Here is a 24,040-nt window from a genome sequence, read left to right as displayed (position 1 = left end):
TTTCCACTAACAAAATGGATCAAGTTATTAAAACTCATTATTGAATTCTATTGAACAAGCCAAGAAAGTATTAAACAGGTAAATGTGACTCAGATTTACTTGAAAAAGATCGTCTATCTTGCCATTTTGATTCTCTATTTCAGGCTTAGTACACTTCATCTCTTCAACTATTCACCTTGCATCCTAACTACACATTGTATTTGTCAAATAAGTGTAGTACACGTACACATTGTACACACCAAATAGATGCATACGAAAAGACAAACTGCAAAAACCCAACTCATGTTCTCCCAACTTTTCTAAGGGTAAAAACATTTGGTAAGAGACTTCTAAGGTATGAAAAAAGAACAAAAAGTTAAGATCTGGGTTTTTGAGACCATCAACTATATATACATCAATAAGATTGATGAATTCTGATAACAAAGCTGCAAGAAAGAGGATGCCTTCTGTTTTGTACACGATGACAAGCATAACAGAAATCTGTAAAGAACAATGGCAACCCCAGATGTAATTTCTGAAGTGGTAATTAGCTTAGAAAAGGAGACCTTTAACTTTTAAAAACTTACCAAAAACAACATCACAATCTTAGTGATTTTTTGGACTTCAGTTTTCCCATTAATTTTCTCATCTGTAACCCTTGTTCCTAGTTCATAAAAAGGGAGGGGGGAGGAAAAAAAAAAAAAGAAAAACCAGCATATTAGACTGTAAAGTTTCCAGTAGTCACTACATGTGGAGATGTTTGGAATAGATTTTAATACCTTATAGAACCTCTTCAATGCAAGGTCCAATCTTTCTCGCAATAAACACCATTCCAAGGCCATATCATATTCAAGTGTGTTAGGCTGAGAACAGTGTGAAGTAGATATAGCATCCTTCTGGTATCAGACCCAAAAGCACACCCATTAATGGAGAGATATAAGAACATTCGCAATAACACTGTTTAAGCGAAGTGTCTTTGTGTATGCTGTTTGGACGTGCAGATAGGTAGGGTCTGTGTGTGTGTGTGTGTAAGTGAGAGAGAGAGAGAGAGAGAGTTAAGAGGGACTTATAAATTGCACCATCTCTCGTGGCATTTGCGATCGAAGCTTATCAATAACAATATGGCCAAAAAATTTTGGCTTCTTTTCGGGGAAGCAAGGAGTTCCCATTTTGCCAAGAAGGGGCCTGCAATTTGTTTAGAAGAAACCTTGTATATCATTTAAGAAGCACTGACAATGTAATAAAATAATGTTTAAGTACGATAATAGGGTTCACATGCCTTCATGTAGAAAAGAAAATAAAATTCCTGACCAGGAATCTTTGTTTTAACATTTTAGTCCTTCAGAAAACTTCAAAATTACATTTTTAGTCATCTTATTATCAATTAAAATATAGTAATGAAGAAACCATCTTATTACTTCCTAGCTCCCTTTTTCCTGTTCTTATCTTTCCAAACATGGTAGCTCCCACATCCCCAACTACAATCAACCCCAAAAATATGACACTCCCCCCATTTTGTCTACCCCTCATTTTCTGTCCTCTACTTCTTTGCTTTCAAACAGAAAGCTCATACCTAGATCCTAGACGTCAGGGTTATTTATCAGTATTAACATATTCTCACAAAGGTTAAATGACATGAATATCAGCATACATACCTCTCATTTGACAATAACAAACAGCCCTCCTCTAATTTTTTAACAACAGCCTCTGCAGTTTGCCTTGTGTTGAATACAACAAAAGCTTGGCCTACAAAATGAGACATCTTAAGAACTTTTCAACATGGAAAATAAAAGGCGAAAACTCATTCCAGAAAACTGTTTAAGTAATTCAATCTAGAAGTACCTGAGTGAGGACTTGAAAATGCAGTGCGCTGAATCATTTTTGCTTTGCAACTTTCGTTGAAGCCTTGATGCACAATATCCTGAAATGTGATTCATGAAATTACAGAGAAGAAAAAGCATATCATGAGATAAACCAACCAACATGCAAAATAGCAACTTCGGGTAAAAGCAGAACAAAACAAACAAATTTACTTCAATTTGAAGCAAATTTGACATACAAAATTGTAGAAAAAACAGCGTCATTGCAAGTGAATTATTCCATAATAAGGTAGCAACAAAAAGAACAAACCAAATAAACCCATTACAAGAAGGAGCACCAAAGCTCCAATATCTACACTACCTCCACCTCTGCTGAAGTGTAAGCTGGATCCAAATTCTGGAGCAGAACAAGTCTTCCTTGCTGATGTGCATATCGCAATCTGTCTTCCCAAGACTGAGATTGACATATAGCAATAAGTTAAAATCCCTAATATTATAAATCCTTGATTCTGTGTTTCTGCTACTTTCCAACAGAGTGTGAGACAGCTTCAGGTCAGTCATAGCTAAATTGAAAAAATAAATATCGTGTTCTATTAAAAGCAAACATAGATCTAAGTAAATAGAATGAAACAAAACAGAAGACGTAAAGAACAACTTACTCCCACTTCCGCAAACCATTTGCTTTTGTCCTGTCAAAATGTAAAGAATGAGAAATGATAAGAGCATCTTTAAAAGTTGCTTCTTTGGAGAATATTTGAACAATGATAAAGGCTAACAACAATTTACAACAGATTTTGAGTATGACAGAGATAAAGCAGCAAAATATTTTGAATATTTATTTTACACATGTGAAGAATCCATTTAGTTGTTGATAGGCATAAGTTCCTAGACTATAACTTACAGCTTGTGGCCTTCTAGTAACTTCCAATTCTGGGCCATCAATTTTATGATTCTGATGCTGAGACCATATGGCAGATTCTTTAGTCAACTTTCCATCAGAAACCATTGTTGTCTTTTCATTGGGCATCCGCTTCTTGGATGGTGCTGAAACCTTGGCATCATCAGTATAAGGAGCAGTTGGTGCTAAAACCTTGGTATCATCCCCATCAGATTTTATTCTTAATTTCTGGATGCAATCCTTGCTCTTGTAGGAACTGTCAAGTTTTAGTTCTAAACACTTGGTATCATTCCCATCAGAGATTAGTCTTACTTTCTGGATGCAATCCTTGCTCTCATAGGAACTATGAAGTTTTGCCTTCTTTGAAGGTCTATCATCCAATTCATTACATGTTTGATCTGTCTTTACAGCCGGATTTTCCTTAGGCAAGTTTTTGTCTGATGGAACCACAGTGGCGTCAACAATACCACCAGGTTTCTGAGGAGAATCAACAATACTGCCAGGTTTCTGAAGAGCATCAACGTTACCGGCAGGTTTCTGAAAAGCACCAATATTACTACCAGGTCTCTGAAGAGGCATTTGGTTAAGTAGAAATGTAACTGCACACACGGAGAAATTAAGAAATCAAAATTTGAAGACAACAAACAACTAAGATAAAATTAATCATAATAATCATAAACAAAGAAGGAGATTCACGATTGACAAGCACATACTATCGATGTTACTAATTTCTTCAGGCATCTCATCAATGATTTTACATTGCTTAACATCAAAGGTTCGGTAGAATATGTAGTCTGCCATTTGAACCTCTTCATCTGATGGTTGAATATTTCTGCGGTCCTTTGAAGTGCAAATAACATAACATTTTCCAGCAATAGCTTCCTAATTTAATGTAACAAAAGTTTAGCCACTGGATAATTGATTCATAGTAACTGAACTACATGACTACCTTAGTAGGCACTAAATAAATTCCATCATGTCATCATATGAAATCTAATATAAAAACACATAATAAAAGAAACTAAAGAGTAGTTGCAATTATAAAAATGGCAAAGAGGGGTAAAAATAAATCAAATTCAAAAAATAAAAAATAAATTACCAGAGGATTGATGTTTGTAAGGCCAACACCATTCCCAGATGCCAAAAATAACTCGTTCTCAACAACTTTTACTTCATCTCCAATATAGTTTGAAATCTCACAAGGGCGGAAAAACCAAAGCACTTTCACTTTCCTTGACCTATCATAATGCTCCCAAATTTTTATGATTTTACCAATATACGGCTCGGGCTCGCCGTCTTTATACAGGTAAACACAGTCATATAGCAAATACTCCAAACCATCATATCTAAAAGACTTGTAAAATTGACACCCTTTGTTTAACCCACCACGTCCACTTTTCCTTCCCCACGCAAATTCAAGTTCTTCACTTAGCTCACCTTCTCCCATACTTCCCATTCCCAATCAGAGAAACAAAAACACCTACCAAAAGAAATAAAAAGAAAAAAAAAGAAAAGCGAAAATATTTTCTTGAACAAATTACATTCCTATCAAGTATCCATTTTGGGCCAAAAAATAATAATAAAATATCCATTTTGGCAACAACCAGAAAGTATGCAGCAAAACCCAGCATTGAAAACCTAAAATTTATTTTCCCCAATCGATAACACCTTTATTTACTTGCTTTTTTTTTTTTTTTTTTTTTTTTTGGGCATCAAAATAAACAAAGAACCGACGTGAAACCCATTCAAATAGCACATTGAAGACGCTGAAGAAGAAAAACTTAAAATATCCATTTTGGGCAACAATGAGATAATATGCAGCAAAACCCAGTATTTTTATTATTTTTGATAAGAACATAGGAATTTATTAAATTTGTTTTTCCCCAATCAATAGAACCTTTATTTATTTATTTATTTTTTTTACATCAACTTAAACAAAAAGCCGACGTGAAACCCTTTGAAATAGCACGACATTGAAGACGCTGAAGAAGAAAAATTTTGGTGGGGGACTTACAGTGCGTTCTAGTTTGCTGGCTCGAAACGACAGAACCCTAGAGGTAAACTAATCGCTCTCTCACACTCTCACTCTTCCTCTTCCTCTTCGGTCCTCATCTCCTAATCTCGCGCCATATCACGGATAAATAGTTTACTATGCCTTAAATCCAATTTTTTTTTTTTTTTATACATACATATATATATATATATATATGTATGTATATATTAGATAGCATATGATTTATGATTTTTTTTTTTTAACGGGAAAATTTTCCTTTTTGTAGTTTTTTATTTTTAATATAAATAAATAAATCAATTCAGCTACAGAGAAAACCAAATTTAATTTATAAAGTGAAATTTTAATATCTATTGTTATTTTTAAAATATCAGCTTTTCTTCAAAATGAATGTTATATTACATAATATATACGTTCATTTTTAAAATAATATTCAACATTATATTTTTATATTATAAAGTAAATTTGATATTCTTTATAATAGAACTAGTAAATAAGTAAGTTTTAAAAGTGACAAACATACCTAAAAAAATTTGTTTAGAAAATTTATTATATTGAAAAGATATAGTCATTCTTCTTTTGAAGGTCATTTTAAAAATCAATAATACTCTTTGGTTAACTCTGGTGCCAAATTGCTCTAAGAAAAAAAATGTGTAATTCCTAATTTAAAAAAACAAAATGTTTTGATGCCAGCCAAACCAAATGTAATTGAACTTCTTTTTTTTTTTTTTTCCATGAATGAGAATATTTATATAAATATATCAATTTGATTCGCCATGGAAAATATTAAAAAAATCAAAAAATCAATATTTATTATTCTTGATGATAAATTAACAAGATTGTATTATTGAAATCAAGAAATATATATTTCATAATGAAAGATGTAAAAAAAAAACTAATTAAAACAAGTAAATTGAAGGTAACTAACTATCACAATTTTAGATTTGGCCAACATTCCTCCCCCCCCCCACCCCCCCAAAAAAAAAAGACATTGGGATTCAAATTGTTAAAAAATACGAAAATAAATTAATTAATTAACAGCAGCATAACAAAATTGGCCTTTCGTCCAATTTCTAAGGGACTTCAAATTATAAATTTGATATATATTACTTACATAGTTGAATATTTTTTTTTATAATTAACAGTATCATCTATGTATTACAAATTCGAATTTGTACAGAAAAAGATAAAAAAATGTGATTTTTGCCAACTCAATTAATTGCATCATTTACATACATTATTGAATTGTATATACATTTTCCCCCATATTGAATTATATACATAGTTGAATTGTATATACATTTTTCCCCATATCGAATTATATATACATGAATAAGTATAAACTTTTTTCTTTTGTTTTTTTTTGTTTTTAGGGTAAGAGGAACACATATAATCAATATGAAAAGAGGCAATAAAATTTTAGCTTATACAATATTAACTCAATAAACAATTCAATCTATGATAATTTGTAAACTTGAAATATATATTTTTGACATGTAGTTTCCCTTAAACATGAATAAAAATAAAAACTGCACTTATCTAAAAAAAATTAGGTAAAAAATTATGAAAAATTAATACGAGATATGAATAAGTAACTTTCAAAATCTATTCAAGACATTATGTCCGGAGCAATTAATCTTAAAGGAATAGTGTATATATATATATATTTTTTTGGAGAACCAAAGGAGATTTGTTTGATTGGATTGTTTTACAAATTATAAATTTTTTATATTATTTTTTATAATAAACGAAACCTAACCTTTCAAAAAAATAATAATAATAATAAATAAATAAAAATGTCGATATAAAAGTCACACTCACATGCCAATGTCATGCGGTCCAAATCGAATCGAGCTCGAGTGATCAGGGATATAATTGAAAATGGAGAAAGTCAGAAGGGGCAAGATTGCAATTAAAAAAGAATTCTCGGTATCCAAGTGGATTTGATTTTAAACGGCTATTTTCCGAAGCATATATTTTTAAAAAACAAGCGCCGAGCAGAAGGCAAGTGGAGATAGCGGGGCAGGAGGCAAAAGAGAATTAGGGTTTTATTAAAGATTGCGGCGGAGAACTCTCCGTTCTCCGATCATGTCGTCTGGTTCGCCTCGCACGCGCATCGATCAGGTAAACCCTGGAAATCTATTCCGTATTCTAAATCCCAAGAAATTGTCAACGCTCTTCTTCATTTTCTGGATCTTTCTTTCCTTTTCTTGGAAACGCGAGGCGTTTTGACTTTGTTCACCGGCTGTTATTTTTCGATGGAAAATTTCCCCATTTCATGTATAATTTTCGCAATTTGTTACGATTTTTCTCAAATTCGCTACTAATTTTGTGTGATTATTTTTTAAAACATGCTCAGTTTTATGCTTCCAAAAAACGGAAACCTCTATCACCTGTTTTGAAACCTGGGAAGAAAATTAACAACAACGAAGTAGAAGGAAGGTCTCCTAGTGCAAAAGGCACTCTGGACAATTACTTGGTGACTTCACAGGATGATAATAACACACGCAAGACTTTGCACACAGAGAGTGATTTATTGGGTCGCCAAGATCCAGTTAGAAGGAATTTGTCATCGGAAATTAATAGCTCTTTGAAAGATGAAAGCGAACGAGCCCCTTTGCCATCTCAGTCTCAAACTCTTGAAGCGTTTGAAGCAGTTCAGAAGGGAAAATCGGAAGCGTTATCTGAAGTCGGCAATGCTGAAGTTGGACTTGCAAAAGGCAACTCAGCAGCTCTGCTGCAAGGTGTAGAAAACTCGGAATTAAAAAAGTTTGCAACAGACTTTTTGTCATTGTATTGTAGGTACTGTACTTTATCTGTAACCTATGCTGGAAGTATGTTTCTGTTTTGTTTTTTTTTTTTTTTTAATATTAGTTTTGGCCAAGCAGTACTGTTTGATTGGTGATTTTCTTGTTAAGTGGTTGTTACACCCTTTATTATTTTTATTCAGTGATCTTCAGTCAAATGTTAATTTACCCTCAGAGTTGAACGTGAATGACCATAAAAGGCAAGCTAGTCCGTCACTGCCTCACATATCTAAAAAGAAGCATTGCAGTAGGAAACAGTCGCATTCAGGATGTGATGAGAATAATTCCGAAGAAACTCAGTCTGGGGTTCTTTCTAGAACTGGGGTATCCCTTTTAGCTCTTTTTGACCGGTGTTGTAACTTTTGGTATTCATATTTATGATCTATTTCAGTAATTTTGCTATTCTTATGATATCTTGATCATTAAGTTTGTTGTGATTGTTAGGTTACCATTGGTAATAACATGATTGCCATTCAGCCAATTCTCAAGAGATGTAGCAATACGCCTAAATCATCTGTAAAGATGACCGAGTGCTGTACACCGGGCTCATTGACAACAAAAGCTTGTTTTCGTGAAACTCCGAAGTCAACACGTGGAAGCTCTATATTTTCACCTGGAGAAGCCTTTTGGGATGAAGCAATTCAACTTGCTGATGGTTTGTGCGGTCCAATGGTCAGCTTACGTGCTCAGGCTACTGAAGAAATTGGTGCTGCGGAGAGCCAATATCCTACAAAGAACTCATTCAATTTTAGAGGTGGAAACTGCAACGGCAAGGCAAAAGATGTGATAAATAAAGGTGACAATATGGATATAGGTGCAGAATCCCACATGGGTTTAGATAAAGAAAATTCCCCTCTTCCTGTTAAGCATTTTGATTTCTCACTTGAGGAGAGAAGTTCGGATGACAGAATCCCACATCATTCTGGAACAGATGATTTAATGGGTATGGCTGATCGAGTGGGTGAGCAATCTGAGTCGGGTCTCATAGATCATAATGTCCTGAGAAATGCTAATACTATAAATTGGCACAGCTCATCTTGTACAGATGAAGAAATGTATGGAAAACAAGAGATGCCTTCTGTTCATGCAGTGATTCAAAAGAAAGTGGATTTAGTGGGTGAGGATAATGATAGCGTGAAATCTGATTCTCCACATGAAGTTACAAAGCCAATTGGTAACAATGAATCTGGTGAAAGTACTCCATCAAGTATTATGCTGTGTAGAGATAGATTAAATTTGGATAGTTGGCTTCCGTCAGAAATATGCAGCATATATAAAAAGAAAGGAATTTTAAAATTGTATCCTTGGCAGGTATTATTTAAATTTGAATAAAGATTCTAATTTAACTTCGTTAATATTTTCTTTTGGGATTGGTCATTTTCTTCTCCTGCAATGCTATATCAGTTTTTCTTTCAAAACAGCCATATAAATACAATAGTTCTCTAGCAGCATTTTTCGTCAGTAGCCCCAATGATTTTCTAATGTTTTACCCATGTTTTACAATTATTAAATTAATTCTGACTTATATTTTGTCCAGTTATTATAATCTTTTTATATGGGCCTCCAATTCCATTCTTCCTCAGGTCCTCTTTGTCTTTATAAATTTTTAGCATATTTCTAGCTAGGTTTGCAATTGAAATTTATGCTTTCTGATTCAAAATAGCTGGTCATGTGGTATTGTCTTGCTTATCATTTAAGTTGTTTGAATACAATTTTAATGTGGTTGGGATTTTAAATATACTGATTTTATTACTCATAGTAATGAGTTCAATATGTTTTACGATGATACATAATTAGTTAAATGCATAATGGTTGTGCATTCTCCATTCTTCAGGTTGATTGTCTTCAGGTGGATGGTGTATTGCAGAGAAGAAATCTTGTATATTGTGCATCGACAAGGTACTGTTGGATGAAGTGCATTGGAATGTATACTTTTCAGTGGATGAGATATTTTCCAGTTATACTTCCGAATGTGATTTTACACATTGCTTAATCTTTTTCCCTCTGCTACAGTGCTGGTAAAAGCTTTGTTGCTGAAATATTAATGCTGCGGCGAGTCTTGTCATCTGGAAAAATGGCACTACTTGTGCTTCCTTATGTATCAATATGTGCAGAAAAGGTGATATCTTTTTTTCCCCTGAAATTAACAAGTTTAAATTTATTCATCTTATTAAATCTTCGCACTGATTGGTGCAGGCAGAACATTTGGAGGTTCTCCTTGAGCCACTTGGTAAGCATGTTCGTAGTTATTATGGAAACCAAGGTGGTGGAACACTTCCTCAAGATACTTCTGTGGCTGTCTGCACAATAGAGAAAGCAAACTCTTTAATAAACAGATTGTTGGAAGATGGTCGTCTGTCAGAAATTGGAATTATTGTGATAGATGAACTGCACATGGTACTTTTATTCTATTATTTTGTGGTTTCTTATCAATAATTTTTGTATGCATATGTTAACTTTTTTTCTTTTGGAACCTTTTACTTTTAATTTTCCTTTATATTCAAGAAATGGATTTATATATACTGTTTTCATGCCTATAATTGATAACAGGTTGGTGATCGGAGTAGAGGCTATCTTTTGGAACTTATGCTAACAAAGCTTCAGTATGCAGCTGGTGAAGGCACATCTGAAGCAAGTAGTAGAGAAAGTTCAGCTATGAGCAGTAGTAAGGCTGATCCTGCTCAAGGTCTGCAAATTGTTGGCATGAGTGCAACCATGCCCAATGTGGCGGCTGTTGCTGATTGGCTTCAAGTAAGTTGAAGTTTAGAGCTCTTATTATGCTCTCAATATGTTTCTTTGTTTAGCAATGTTTTCTCTTTGATGAAGGAGCTTCAAATGTCACTGGCCCCTGCAGGCTGTGGGCACCCAAGTGGTACCAGATGTTGATCTGTTGCTGTCTTGATGTAGTAATATATCTCTACATAGTCAAAGACTTGAGATTGTCATGTATTGAAAAGCAAAGAAAATGAGCACATAATTTTCTATGGAAAGTGGACTGGGAGATTTTAATTAAGTTCTAGTATGTGCATGAAGAAAGACTATAAGGGAAAAATGTTAACTAAATACTTTGTATTTTTATTTTTTTTCAATTCTTAGGAAAAGTGAATTGAATAATTAATTAAGGATTTAATGTTGAGGGCGGGTAAAAATCATACAAGTACTTCAATCTTTATATTAATTTTCAAGCCTTTTTGTATGACTTATCATACATGCCCTATTTGTCCATAAAAATCTATGCAGGCTGCATTATACCAAACAGTTTTCCGACCAGTGCCATTAGAAGAATATATTAAAGTTGGGAACACGATTTATAACAAAGAAATGAACATTGTTAGAACCATCCCTAAAGCGGCCAACCTTGGTGGCAAAGATCCTGATCATATTGTGGAATTGTGCAATGAGGTGTGGACTCTACATTCTTTCTTTAGTAGGAAGTTGTTGCTGGGTGGTAATGTAAATATTGGATTTTATGAATTATGCAATATATTTCAGGTTGTTCAAGATGGTCATTCTGTGTTGATATTTTGCTCTAGTCGAAAAGGCTGCGAATCAACTGCTAGGCATGTTTCAGGATTCCTTAAAAATCAGCGGGATAATGTTCAGAGTGATGATACTGAATTTGCTGATGTTGCTTCAGCTATTGAAGCCTTGCGAAGGTGTCCGGTTGGATTGGATCCAGTATTGGAAGAAACTCTTCCTTTTGGCGTTGCCTTCCATCATGCTGGGCTCACGGTATATTTTTTTACTCTTTCCTCAGGTTGTTTTATTATTTTTGTTTTGGAAACTATAACTTCTCATTTGCGCTCCTTTTGTTTATTTTTCTTTGCAATATTAGGTTTATATGAGTTCCTTATTTACGTTTAAGCTACCCCCCCCCCCCCCCCCCCTTTTTTTTTTTTTTTTTTTTTTTTTTTTTTAACCCTATTGATTTCTTAGGTTGAGGAAAGAGAGGTTGTTGAAACCTGCTATCGCAAAGGCCTTGTTCGTGTTTTAACTGCTACATCTACTTTAGCTGCTGGGGTTAATCTTCCAGCTAGGAGGGTCATTTTCCGTCAACCCAGGATTGGTCGTGATTTTATTGATGGGACGAGGTATAAGCAAATGGCTGGTCGGGCTGGTCGTACTGGAATAGATACAAAAGGAGAAAGTGTATGTTTAAGTGTTTTAGCTTGTTCTTAGTTTTCTTTCTTAGTGCCACCTTTGATGTGATTATCTATTTTCAACTTGATGTGTGACTAGTTACTTTTCTCTCAAAATCAACTATTACTTGTGTGGTTATATTTCTCAGTTTTATATATTTGTACAACTTTTTGAGTTTTTATTAGGCTTTTTCAAGTGAGGATGTCAGCTAGACTTTATTTGTTGTAATGCACTTCCTCCCTAATGTTTCACTTTGCAGGTATTGATTTGCAAACCAGAGGAGATCAAAAGAATTTTGGCACTTCTTAATGAGAGCTGTCCACCATTGCATTCTTGTCTTTCTGAAGATATGAATGGAATGATTCATGCAATTTTAGAAGTTGTAGTTGGCGGGATTGTTCAAACTGCTAATGATATCCATAGATATGTCAAGTGTACACTTCTCAACTCTACAAAACCATTTGAAGATGTGGTTAAGTCAGCACAAGAATCTCTTAGATGGTTGTGCCACAGAAAATTTCTTGAATGGAATGATACTACTAAGATATACAGTACCACACCTCTCGGGCGTGCAGCTTTTGGCAGTTCTCTCTCCCCGGAAGAATCACTCGTAAATTTTTTTCCTTATTATGTGATCAGTTTTTAAAATTGTGTTATGTTATCTTTATTGTATTGGTTCCATTTACTTATATATGCTACTGATTTGTCTCTAGTTATGTACTCTAGCAGGTATTTGAAGTCTTGTTTACTTGAGCTTTATCATATTTTGTTTTGAGCTTGTTTGCTCCAGTAAATTTATATTATCTGTATGTCTATGCTTGTATGCTCCAATAATTTTTTCCATTTATTCCTTATTATGTGATCAGTCTTGTTTAGTTGAGCTTTATCTTATTTTATTTTATTTTATTTTTGTTGGTTTTGTAGATTGTACTTGATGATCTTTCAAGGGCAAGAGAAGGATTTGTACTTGCATCTGATTTGCATTTGGTTTACCTGGTAACACCTATTAATGTCGATATTGAGCCAGATTGGGAACTTTACTATGAACGGTTCATGGAATTATCTGCTCTTGACCAGGTAATTTGCTTCTTACCTCATATGCAATTCATTTGATAATTACCATTTTGGGCTAATATGGGGCTTTTATTGGAATTATTATGAGTGCATTCTGGTGTTTTTCTGGCCTCACAAAAGCAAGCCCTCTGGGCCATGACTTTAAGTTTGTTTATTGTTTAGGATGTATAGTATTACCAAAGCTGATCCGATGGACTCAATAACCACTTTGTTTCAATGTTATTGATTTCCTGAGGAGCTAAACTCCTGACTGTTTCTTATTGAGCATTTTTAGATACCAAAGAGTTTTGTTTAAGCACTCATTTGGTGGAATTAAAATTTTCCCTTATTATTTTTTTTTTTTGGTCAAATTATATATTTACTTTGTGTGAGGAATTTATTGTTGAGTAATTTTGTCAGTTATGTTCCATTTTCTATTTTTATGTATCAGTTAGTGTTCTTATTCTAAACTTGTGAATTACAGTCTGTTGGCAATCGAGTTGGAGTAACAGAACCATTTTTGATGCGGATGTCACATGGTGCACCCATGCGCCCATCAAATAGGTCAAGAGAAAATATGAAAGGGTTGCATGGCAAATGTGGAATCAGGCCTGGGATCACAGATACTTTGCTTTCAGATGATCAAGCCATTCGAGTGTGTAAAAGATTCTATGTTGCTTTGATCTTGTCGAGGCTTGTTCAGGTGTTTTTTCTTGTATATGCTATCTTGCTTATTCAGCCTGATGAATATTGTCACCATCAATGTTATTTATTCAGTGCTTACATATGCATACAGTTTGCTTGGATACTAGAGCCCCACTCTCTCTCATGCCCCCCCCCCCCTCCCTCCCTCCTTTCTTCCAATCTTCATGTGGAAAAGCTCAACACTGCATGTCCATTAGTTTGTTCATCTTGTAATCATTACGCATTTTCTTTTAGAAAAATCTAACTGGTTTTGATTGTATATAATGTTTGGATTTGAAATCTGGGATGAAGGAAGCCCCTGTAGCTGAGGTCTGTGAAGCTTTTAAAGTGGCCAGAGGCATGGTACAAGCCTTACAAGAGAATGCTGGAAGGTTTGCATCTATGGTATCCTTGTTCTGTGAAAGACTTGGATGGCATGATCTGGAAGGCTTGGTTGCCAAGTTCCAAAATCGTGTATCATTTGGAGTAAGAGGAGAAATTGTGGAGCTTACTACCATACCATATGTTAAGGCAAGCGAATTTGCTCCTTCTTTCTCCTTCTCTCTCTATTTATTAGTTATTTACTTTTCCCTTTCTCTCATAAACTCTGCTGATAAGTACTCCTGGTAGTTAATTGCCTCGTAAAATGCAATTGATGTTTTACCATCTGCCATGGCTTTTATTAATACACCAAGTTGACTTTTGATGTTTAGGGTTCTCGTGCAAGGGCACTCTATAAGGCTGGTCTGCGCACACCCTTAGCAATTGCTGAAGCATCTATTCCTGAAATACTCAAAGCTCTTTTTGAGTCTTCATCATGGGCAGCACAAGGTAATGATCAGGACTTTGGTTAGATGGATTTTTTTGGTTAATAGTTATGATAATAAGCTTGTTATGGTAATATCTTTATGTTTTGTAAAATTGTTAACTGGATAATTGGCTGAATTGTAAGGTTATATGATATTTATTTGTCTTTGGGGTTATTTGTTTGTCATCTAAAATCTACTTATTGGATCTTAAGAAAGTTAATGATATTGAAACTGAGAAAGAGAAAAGGAGAAGAATTTAGAAAATAGATAGAGCAAGAAAGAAGAAAGAGGGTCAATTAATCGAGTGAAATATCGAACAAGCATCAAACGCATGCCTCTACCAAAAAAAAAAAAACTGCATATATTATTGTACATAGAGTTTATTGCATTGTCCATCATGTTGGGGTTCCTGGATAGTGATGCTCTCTTTTAATTCTTGAAATGAACCCAATGAAGGATAAGTTTTTCCAATAAAATGATTGGAGATATGGATATTTTCTGAACATGCTTGTATGCTCCTTGAATGCTTTGGTTGTATGGTTTTCATCTGGTATGAGTCTTGGTTCAATCTGTTCATATAGTGTTTGAGCTCTATACATTTCCTACCTTATGTTTTAAACTAGGATTCCGAACTGAAGAAGAAGAAGAAGAAGAAGAAGAGGAGAAGAAGGATAGGTGTATCTTATTAGTTACCCAAAAAAAAAAAAAAAAAAAAAAAAAAGGGAAAAGAAAAAGAAAGAAAGAAAGAAAAAAATGGAAGAAAGAAAGAAAGACGATAGGCATATCTTATTATTTAACAAAAAAAATATGAAAATAAAAAATACTAATGGTTTTATCTTCATTTATGAATGAGTAAACTGAAATAAAGTGCTAACAAATGTTTAATTTTATTTTAAGGTAACATCAATTCTGAAAGCTAGTCTGTCAGGAAGTTGGCTTAACTATGTATAGACAACTTGGATGATTCATGTTAGGTTACCATCAGTTCCTGAACTCAGGCATGTTTGGCAGTCATCTTTCTTTTAAAGCTTTAATGCTTTTACTTTTATGGATTAATTTCTGCGAATATTTTTTCTTTTGAATTTCAGTAATTGTTTTTCCCAATATTAAGAAGTTGACTATATGATTAGAAGGATCAGGTCAAAGACGCATACAAGTGGGAGTAGCCAAAAAGATCAAGAATGGTGCACGCAAGATAGTTCTAGAAAAGGCAGAAGAAGCGAGGATTGCTGCATTTGCAGCCTATAAATCACTTGGATTTAATGTCCCTCAGTTTTCTCGACCAGCATTTTCAACTGCCATTGGCAGTCCTCATCTGGAAGAGCCTACAACTTCTTCTCCTGGAAATAATGATGAAACTATTAACTTTGTTGATGTAGAACATGTGGAACATGCAACTAAGCAATCTTTGGAAGGGATTGTTCGTTCAAATAAAGTTATCTCAATAAGTGGAATAAAGTCCACTAAAATATCAGATACTGGCATAGGGGCTTCAACTGAAGGGAATTCAACTGGTGACATGCAAAGTAATGTTGGTGCTGACAATTCCATGGTACCAATGGAGGACTCTGTTAGTGTTCAAGGTGAGCTTAATGCTACTGCTGATCATACAAAAAATGTTGATATAGCCCACCCAATTCAGTTACAAAAACAAGGTGATAGAACCATGACAGATGATAAGTGTTTTGATCCTGAAATGGGGAAAATGAACAGCAGGGAAAATTTATTTTCTGGACATAAGTTCAGTGCCTGTGGCCCTATCAATGCAATTAATACTTCTGGTGGGTTTGATTCTTTCTTGGATCTCTGGGACACTGCTGGAGAATTTTGTTTTGATATCCATTATAATAAAAGATCAGAAGTGAACACTGCTGCCCCATTTGAGATACTTGGCATAGCCATTTGTTGGGAAAATTCTGCTGTGTACTATGTGAATATTCCTAAGGATCTGTTCTGGTTTGACAAGGAAAGGAATCATTGCTCACACTTGAATGCATCTGGTGACAAGAAGAATGTTTTGAATCTTGATCATAGGTTGGAGATGGTGAGACATAGATGGAACAGGATAAGTGGAATAATGGGGAAAAAAGATGTGAGAAAATTTACGTGGAATTTGAAAGTTCAGATTCAGGCACTCAAAAGTCCTGCAGTTTCACTTAAGAAATTTGCCTGCCAGCAGCTTGCAGCAGGGGAAAATATGGGTTTTGAGATCATAGACAGCTTATTCTTATTGTTGACCCCAATTCATGTAAGAGATGGAATTGATATGTGCATTGTAGCGTGGATTCTGTGGCCTGATGAGGAGAGAAGCTCTAATCCTAACCTGGAGAAGGTAATAAAAAGAATGATATCCTCAAAAGTGAAGTCAGAATCAAGCATGTTTTATTTTTTACTTGGACTAGATAATTTCTTTTTTCACTTTAGTAACACAAAGTACTTTCTCTATTCCATCTAATTTTTACACATATTACTTCAATGTTCATCACTGCTTTGGTTTGCCTTCTGAAGCTTTAAACTTGATAACAGGAGGTTAAGAAAAGGTTGTCTGGTGAGGCTGCGGCAGCTGCTAACCAAAATGGCAGGTGGAAGAATCAGATGCGAAGAGCTGCACATAATGGTTGCTGCCGCCGGGTTGCACAAACACGGGCCTTATCTTCTGTTCTTTGGAAATTACTTGTTTCCGAAGAACTTACTGAAGCACTTTTGAACATAGAAATCCCATTGGTAAATTCTTTTATCGTTTCTGCTTGAAAATTTTAGAGGGAAAGTTTTATTTGGGTACTTGCATTGTTAAAAGAAATTCTGATTAAAATTTAAGTAAAGCTTATTGCCTGCCCTCTTGGACATGTGTTTAGAAATATATAGGATATTAATAATATTAATGCACTGAACCTTTTCTATTTATGAATGATTTTTCCAACACCATTCCTACTCTCATCAAAAAGGAAAGAAGAAAACAAACTAGAATCATTACAGAGCTTTCATATAAGAAAACAAACTAATGAATGGTGGCTTTGACATGTACAAATGCACCAACATTGGGTCCCCATGTACCTTTCACCAACCTTTTAAGTCTGGAATTTTTTTTTTTCACAACTGCCAGTTAAGTCTGGGATTAAATGCTTGACTCTCTTTTTTGTTACCTAACTGACCAATTCTAAAAAACATTTATTTTAATTCTCTTAGTTCTTTTAGCTTGGATACTAATTTAATGCTTTTAGCCTTTTGGCTAGAAAATTTTAGATGGAGAATTTTATTTGGGTACTTGCATTGGTACAAGAAATTATGATTAAAATTGTAAGTAAAGCTTATAGGCTGCCCTCTTGGGTATGTGTGTAGAAATTAATAGGAGATTAATAGTATTAATCCCTGAACTCTTTCTGTTCACTAATTATTCCCCCAACACACTCCCTACCCCTGTCAAAAAGTAAAGAAGCAAACAAGGTAGAATCATTACAGACTTTTATATAAGATGAGCTGTAACTATTTACTAATGATTGGTGGCTGTGGCATGTATAAATGCACCATAGTCTGGATATATATATATATATATATATATATTTTTTTTTTAACTACTGCCGGTTAAGTCTGGGATTAAATACTTGACTGTATTTTTTGTCACCTATCTGATCAATTCTAAAAAGCATTTATTTTAATGCTCTCAGTTCGTTTAGCTTTGATACTAATTTAATGCTTTTATATATCTTAGGTAAACATTCTTGCAGATATGGAGGTTTGGGGAATGGGTGTTGATATGGAGGGATGTCTGCAAGCACGTAATGTGCTAGGGAAGAAGCTAAGGCAACTTGAGAAGGAAGCTTATAAGCTGGCTGGTATGACATTTTCTTTGTACACGGCAGCAGATATTGCAAATGTACTTTACGGACACTTGAAGCTACCAATACCAGATGGGCACAACAAAGGAAAACAGCATCCAAGTACAGACAAGCATTGTTTGGATCTATTAAGGTGATATCATTTGTCATACCTTGTATGTTTACTTACCCAGCTGAATTTACATGCTGATTAGAATTATAAACTTCTTGTTTTTTCATCACACTTCTGACTTATCATTTTATAATTTTAAAAGTTTAAAGAACTCAATTCCTTATTGATTGTTTTCTAAAACCTGAGATGCTTTCAGGACTTTGATGCATTTTGAAGTTTTGATGATTGGTTTCTCTTCATCTGTTTTTGTTTTTTCCAAGGAATTCATTAGGCCTCTTTTGGTTTCGTTTTAGGCATGAGCATCCTATTATTCCAGTCATTAAAGAGCATCGGACATTGGCAAAGCTCTTAAACTGTACATTGGGATCAATTTGCTCACTCTCTAGGCTGTCTGTCAAGACACAAAAGTACACTTTACATGGTCATTGGCTCCAAACATCAACTGCAACTGGACGGCTTTCAATGGAGGAACCTAATCTACAGGTTTGGGTTCTCCCAAATCCCAATGTCATAGTTTGTCTTTTTATACTCTTTTTCCTTAATAATTGAAGTTCTTTGTTAATGTCATGAATTAATATTCTGTAATGTATGTATTCTTCTGCAGTGTGTAGAACATATGGTTGACGTCAAAATTAATAAGGCTAAAAATGGAAGCGACACTGATGCTGACTGTTATAAAATCAATGCTCGTGATTACTTTGTTCCTACGCAGGTGGTGGTATTTTCCTCATAAGTTTATAGATACATATTTGCATTTTCCAATATATTCAAAGAACTTCTGAAATAAAGCAAGCCAAAGAATACAGTGCCCATAACCAGGAAACTTTTTATCACAAAATGAAAAACTATTTATAAAAGGCAAGCTAGATCGAGATTTTTCTTTTCTCACCTCTACTCTGTGATTGCTTTTCTTCCTGTAAGCCTAGATTGACCTGCCTTGTTTCCTGACCTAGCACGTCCAGAACAAAGCCCTTATTAAGCTCTCATCAGGAGAACACAGTTTAGAATTTATACCACCGAAGTTTGGATTTAACAGTATGTATTTAATTCCTTTAAGATAAATACTATGGTACTTGTCTTGGATTCTTTCCTCTATCTTACTATAATGAGAGAGATTAGACAAATCTAAATCAACAGAAGGAGATTAATGTTTGATGTGCTAGTGATTTGCATATTGATGCGATTCCTTCCTACAGAATCTAGTAGCTTGCTAATGACATCTACTTCTGTTAAGCACTTTCAGTTATAACTTATGGAATCTAAATCAAATTTTTAGTTTAGCTATTTGATAAAGAAGCTAAAGAACAACTTCCTTTTTTTATTTATTTTTTATTTTTTAGTTTAGCTGTTTGATAAAGAAGCTTAACAAGTATTGACAGAAGGGGACTCAATAAAACGCTTCTGCCTAGGTCAGGTAGGATTAGGAAGTGACACTATCTGGTAGCAGATGGCTTGTAAGTGAAGAAGGTGGTTGGTTCTGAGTATTAGGAAAAGAAGATTTTAGGCACTCTTGCCCCTTTTATATACTTGGGAGGCTGCGGGGAAGCACTGCATTGTATTTTTGACAGACAAAATTGCCTTTTTGGCTTCTAGATTTGTGAATGTTTCTGTTGGATTTTCAAACGATTTTTTTCTCCCTGAGATTTTGTGGCATTGTAATTTTATGGTAGTTATTTCATTCATGGTTTTTATTGCAGAACAATTGGTTACTTTTGACAGCAGATTATTCCCAGATTGAATTGCGGCTGATGGCTCATTTTTCTAAAGATGCCTCCCTAATGGAACTCCTTAGTAAGTCTAATGGTGATGTATTTACCATGATAGCGGCAAGATGGACAGGGTGTCCAGAAGATTCTATTGGTTCTCATGAACGAGATCAGACCAAAAGGTTAGTATATGGCATCCTTTATGGAATGGGCACCAACACCCTTGCAGAGAATCTTAAATGCAGTCCAGCTGAAGCTGCTGAGAAAATCCAAAGCTTTAAGAGTTCTTTTCCTGGAGTTGCTTCTTGGCTTTGTGAAGCAGTTGCATACTGTCTTGAGAAGGGGTAGGACATCATGCTGATGACGTTTCCTTTTTATCTATTCTGTTCTATAGTTATTTAACCTTGGACTAGTTAAGGTCCTATTATCCCAATCTATCTGGAGTTGCTCTTTTCCCTCCCCGTCTCTGTGTTCATTATATGTCCTTCTAATTGCATATTATATCATCAGAATCATTGTTAAGGGTTATATGTTACATTACTTTTGTAAGTTACCATCAAACCTAAAACCTTAAGATGTTAGGAAGTGAGTCTGTCCATAATAGTACCAAAATGGAGAAATATTACACATGCCCAACCCAAAAAATAGGGTTAGTGTATTGAAGCAAATAGGCAACAGCATATTTATTACCATGTTGTTAATATTGACCTTAGAATTTAAGGTATTAGTAATGGGCTCCAACTATATGTATCAAGCCAACATGCTATACACTTGCAGTACTTTTGTATTCAAAATAGTTATTTTGTTTGCTTGGATGAAGAAGTTATATGTATTATTTAATTACAATTGCTGTTGGCAATAATTGTTTCCTCTCATTTTGATCTTAATATCAGGCACTGTAGGAAAAGCATCCTGTCAAAGTGAAAAATAAATAAGACAAGCAATACAGTTTTCTCAATTTTTTTTCCCCCCGTTTCAGCTATATCAATAGTTAATTATTTTTGTTTGTTTTTGTTCTAGATATGTGAAAACCCTTAAGGGAAGAAAGCGGTTCTTGTCAAAAATAAAATTTGGAAACAGCAAGGAAAGAGCAAAGGCTCATAGACAAGCTGTGAATTCTATTTGCCAGGTATAATCTATTCGTCTTTCCCTTTTTCCTTTATGATTGGGAATATGAAACAGGTGAAGCATAATATTGCATTTATATGTACTAACATCTTCCTTTATAGGGCTCTGCTGCTGATATCATTAAGATCGCTATGATAAACATTTATTCTGTGATATCTGGAGTTGACAGTCCTGATTCTACTTCCTGGCTTGCAACAAAGTTTCATATGCTAAAGGGCTGCTGTCGGATTTTATTACAGGTTCTTTTAGGACATAGCTGCTTTTGTTTTCTATTTCATAGAATTTCCGTTCAACTTCTTTGGACAAATTGAAGATTCCGAGGTTGATATAGATATGTGTAGAAATACTCAGTTAATCACGAAACTTAGTTTATGTGGTATATGTTTCCTTTTATAAGTCTTAATTATGCGAAGTTGAGTGAAGTTGATAAATTATCTTAGTGGTTATACAGGTACATGATGAACTGGTTTTGGAAGTTGATCCTTCTATGATAAAGGAAGCTGCATTGTTGTTACAAATGTGCATGGAGAATGCTGCTTCGCTTCTTGGTTTGTGTTGTAGTTTATTTAGATATGCTGTCTGATATTGTAAGGACAATATTCAGTATATCTTACATAAATCCCTGTTTCAGTTCCTTTGCATGTCAAACTGAAAGTTGGAAGAACATGGGGTTCTCTTGAACCTTTCCAGGCTGATCAATACAGAGATAAATTCTTGTGCCCGGTTCATAGATTGTGAAAGTTTCATTTTGTTGACCAGAGAAAGCCAAAGCTTCATGATGTTGGAGGGCTATGATTAATGCTTGTTTTACATAATGACTTGTAAGTTGTAACTCAATACCTGCTAAACATCATTTTCATACATTAATTCAGTGTCTTAATATTCTAGTGTTCCTTAAATTAATATTTGTTGACAGGAATGAGAGCCAGGTATGAGCTTGTCGCTCAATTTGCATTTTTGCAATTGTTTTTGCCCTCATCTCATGGCTAGAAGTTCTGAAAAAGGAAACTGTAGAGGTGTTTGAGAATTGCTATAGGTGCCTCATTCAATGTACTCTCAGCTTTATCATTTATATTCAGTCCAACTGACTAAAGAAATATTCTTGGCCTCCATTTTTAAGGAGATTTTTGGTTATTGGTATCATGGTTTTCTTGATGAAGTTGTGACTTGTAATCAAATCATTAGGATGATAAAGTAAATATCTATTTTGAGAACATCATGCATTCTGAATAGCTTGGGTTAGTGAGTTAATAGAATGGTAAGTAGTATCATTTACCTATTTGTGGCAGTACAATTGGTGTCTATTATACAAACATTTTGGTTGGTCAGGGATATCTATTTGATTTTTACTTGCCGCTGTTATCGTTTTATATTTGATCATTATACCAGGACTTTTATAATTTATGAATTTGCATGTTTTATTTCTGAACTTTATTAAGTTCATCTGTAAGCCTAGCAGGTCTCATTGCTCAACCATTCAAGTTAGGTGTCATTCCCACAGTTTACAATAATATTAATACTATTATTATTATAGTGTTTTGCTTAATTAAGTGGGCAATTAGCTCATCCTCTCAGATTTTGTTAGTTTAACTGCTAGAATTTCCTGATGCCACTACCTGGGACTCACCAAGAGAGTGACATATGGTTTACGTTACTCAGAATCACGAAGGGTCTTGTAATTTGATTACCATTTAAGTTTTCATGTGGTAGTTCGTAGAAGTGTTTAAAGAGTTATTCTCAATCCAAGTAATGAATATGTCTGCTGACAGCCACAGGATGTTACTTGGTTTTGACACAAAACCGAAAGATAACTTACAAAACTTGGGATTTTTTAAATGACTTCCAAATAACAAATAAACCTCAATCATCTTTATGTTTTAAAGTGTGTTAGCACAAAGATTGTTGGTTTTCTCCGTTTGATGCCAACAATAGCACTGTTTATTATTGCATTTTGACAATTTATATGGAGGGGCAACTAAATATCAGGGATATTAAGTGGTTTTTTCGAAGAATGAAAGAGAGTCACTAATATAAAATTGAATAGCTCTTAGGCTGGTTTTCTCTAAAGATAAAATAGCCATCGTGTATGCCCCATACATTGTAATGTTTTAACAAGAAGAGATGCTTTATTCATCATGAAAGATGAAATAAGTACCACTCATTTTTTCTTCTCTGGCCAATGAATAAAATACTATATTGCCAAATCACTCTAAAATATGCATGCCTAATTTTATGTAGTTTGGATAATTTTTTTATTGTGAATATTTTTCTTTGCAGTTTGTTTGCTTTCCACTTTTCATCAACTTGATGTCAAAGGAATTAAAAGTATGGTATTCTACCATTGGTCATGTGGATCTTGATGTGGCTGTTGCATGTCCTTCGTCAGGTATGATCAATGCTCCAAATTTTCAACTGTTCTGATTTTATTGATGCTTTGCATATTTGGTAAAAAAGTGACTTACATATTGACTGTTATCCAGATTTGTTCAAGCAATTCTCCTGGTTTTAGCACCTTTAGTTTTTAAACTATGATAACATTAAACCTCAATTCATTGCCGAATTTATCTAAATTTTCTAGAGTGCTTATATATTTATGGTATGTTGATGTTGCTATTTTTTATAATCTTATGTTGCTATTTTGGTTTACAGAGAAATATGTACATGTGTACAATTGCTTGTGGTGAATTATAATCCAATTGCCCCAGGAATACCAATAATATCTTAAAATAAATGTTTGTAACCTTTCATTTGATTAGACCTCTTAGGGTTTGGAATACTAAATGTTGGAATACTAGGCACTCCCCCAGAAACGAAATTAGGCTGTCTGATTTTATTCTCATGTTGATTATTTATGATCTGTAGTCTAGAAATAGAGATTATAAAAGTGTACGTCTATTCATAAGAATTTGTTAATCTAAAATTCGTTCGTGGGCTGGCTAAGTCGGCCTCTTGGTCTTAAACGCTTTTGAAGTGATAATATATGATCATGAATTGACCCTGAAGTATGCCCCTAAAAAGTTTCATTTTAGATTAAGGCTTATTTTGGACATGGCTCAA

General features: G+C 34.3%; 2 protein-coding genes across 11 annotated transcripts; one reads left to right on the top strand and one right to left on the bottom strand.

Moving 5' to 3' along the window:
- Positions 1–24: 24 nt before the first annotated feature.
- Positions 25–4,866, bottom strand: LOC107420704 (protein ANTI-SILENCING 1). Of its 2 annotated transcripts, XM_016029732.4 has the most exons (12): positions 4,712–4,866; positions 3,797–4,177; positions 3,411–3,579; positions 2,701–3,296; positions 2,459–2,488; positions 2,161–2,253; positions 1,822–1,900; positions 1,635–1,725; positions 1,059–1,164; positions 759–875; positions 567–643; positions 25–480 (listed from the first exon to the last, which is right to left on the bottom strand). In XM_016029732.4, exons 2-11 carry the CDS (start codon positions 4,151–4,153, stop codon positions 578–580), a joined length of 1,704 nt encoding a protein of 567 aa, XP_015885218.3. In that variant the 5' UTR covers positions 4,154–4,177; positions 4,712–4,866; the 3' UTR covers positions 25–480; positions 567–577. The 2 variants fall into 2 exon arrangements, with proteins under 2 accessions (XP_015885218.3, XP_015885217.3); XM_016029731.4 differs by having other exon boundaries at positions 3,797–4,860.
- Positions 4,867–6,677: 1,811 nt separating this feature from the next.
- On the top strand, positions 6,678–23,985 carry LOC107420696 (helicase and polymerase-containing protein TEBICHI). Of its 9 annotated transcripts, none has more exons than XM_025074943.3 (28): positions 6,678–6,832; positions 7,068–7,510; positions 7,659–7,839; positions 7,960–8,826; positions 9,350–9,414; positions 9,529–9,634; positions 9,712–9,912; positions 10,066–10,266; positions 10,756–10,917; positions 11,008–11,247; positions 11,452–11,664; positions 11,915–12,265; positions 12,580–12,732; positions 13,193–13,411; positions 13,705–13,923; positions 14,106–14,223; positions 15,341–16,533; positions 16,728–16,925; positions 17,911–18,170; positions 18,443–18,632; positions 18,754–18,861; positions 19,847–20,199; positions 20,876–20,984; positions 21,085–21,222; positions 21,435–21,531; positions 21,615–21,804; positions 21,900–22,033; positions 23,261–23,985. In XM_025074943.3, the coding sequence occupies exons 1-26, from the start codon at positions 6,797–6,799 to the stop codon at positions 21,719–21,721; spliced, it is 6,528 nt and encodes a 2,175-aa protein (XP_024930711.1). In that variant the 5' UTR covers positions 6,678–6,796; the 3' UTR covers positions 21,722–21,804; positions 21,900–22,033; positions 23,261–23,985. The 9 variants fall into 9 exon arrangements, with proteins under 9 accessions (XP_024930711.1, XP_024930710.1, XP_024930708.1 ...); XM_025074942.3 differs by having other exon boundaries at positions 15,335–16,533; XM_025074940.3 differs by having other exon boundaries at positions 15,332–16,533; positions 21,900–22,019.
- Positions 23,986–24,040: the final 55 nt, after the last annotated feature.

This window comes from Ziziphus jujuba, chromosome 5 (genome assembly GCF_031755915.1).
Source record: "Ziziphus jujuba cultivar Dongzao chromosome 5, ASM3175591v1".
In the NCBI taxonomy this organism is placed as follows: domain Eukaryota; kingdom Viridiplantae; phylum Streptophyta; class Magnoliopsida; order Rosales; family Rhamnaceae; genus Ziziphus; species Ziziphus jujuba.
This window is presented reverse-complemented; position numbering and strand designations above follow the sequence as displayed.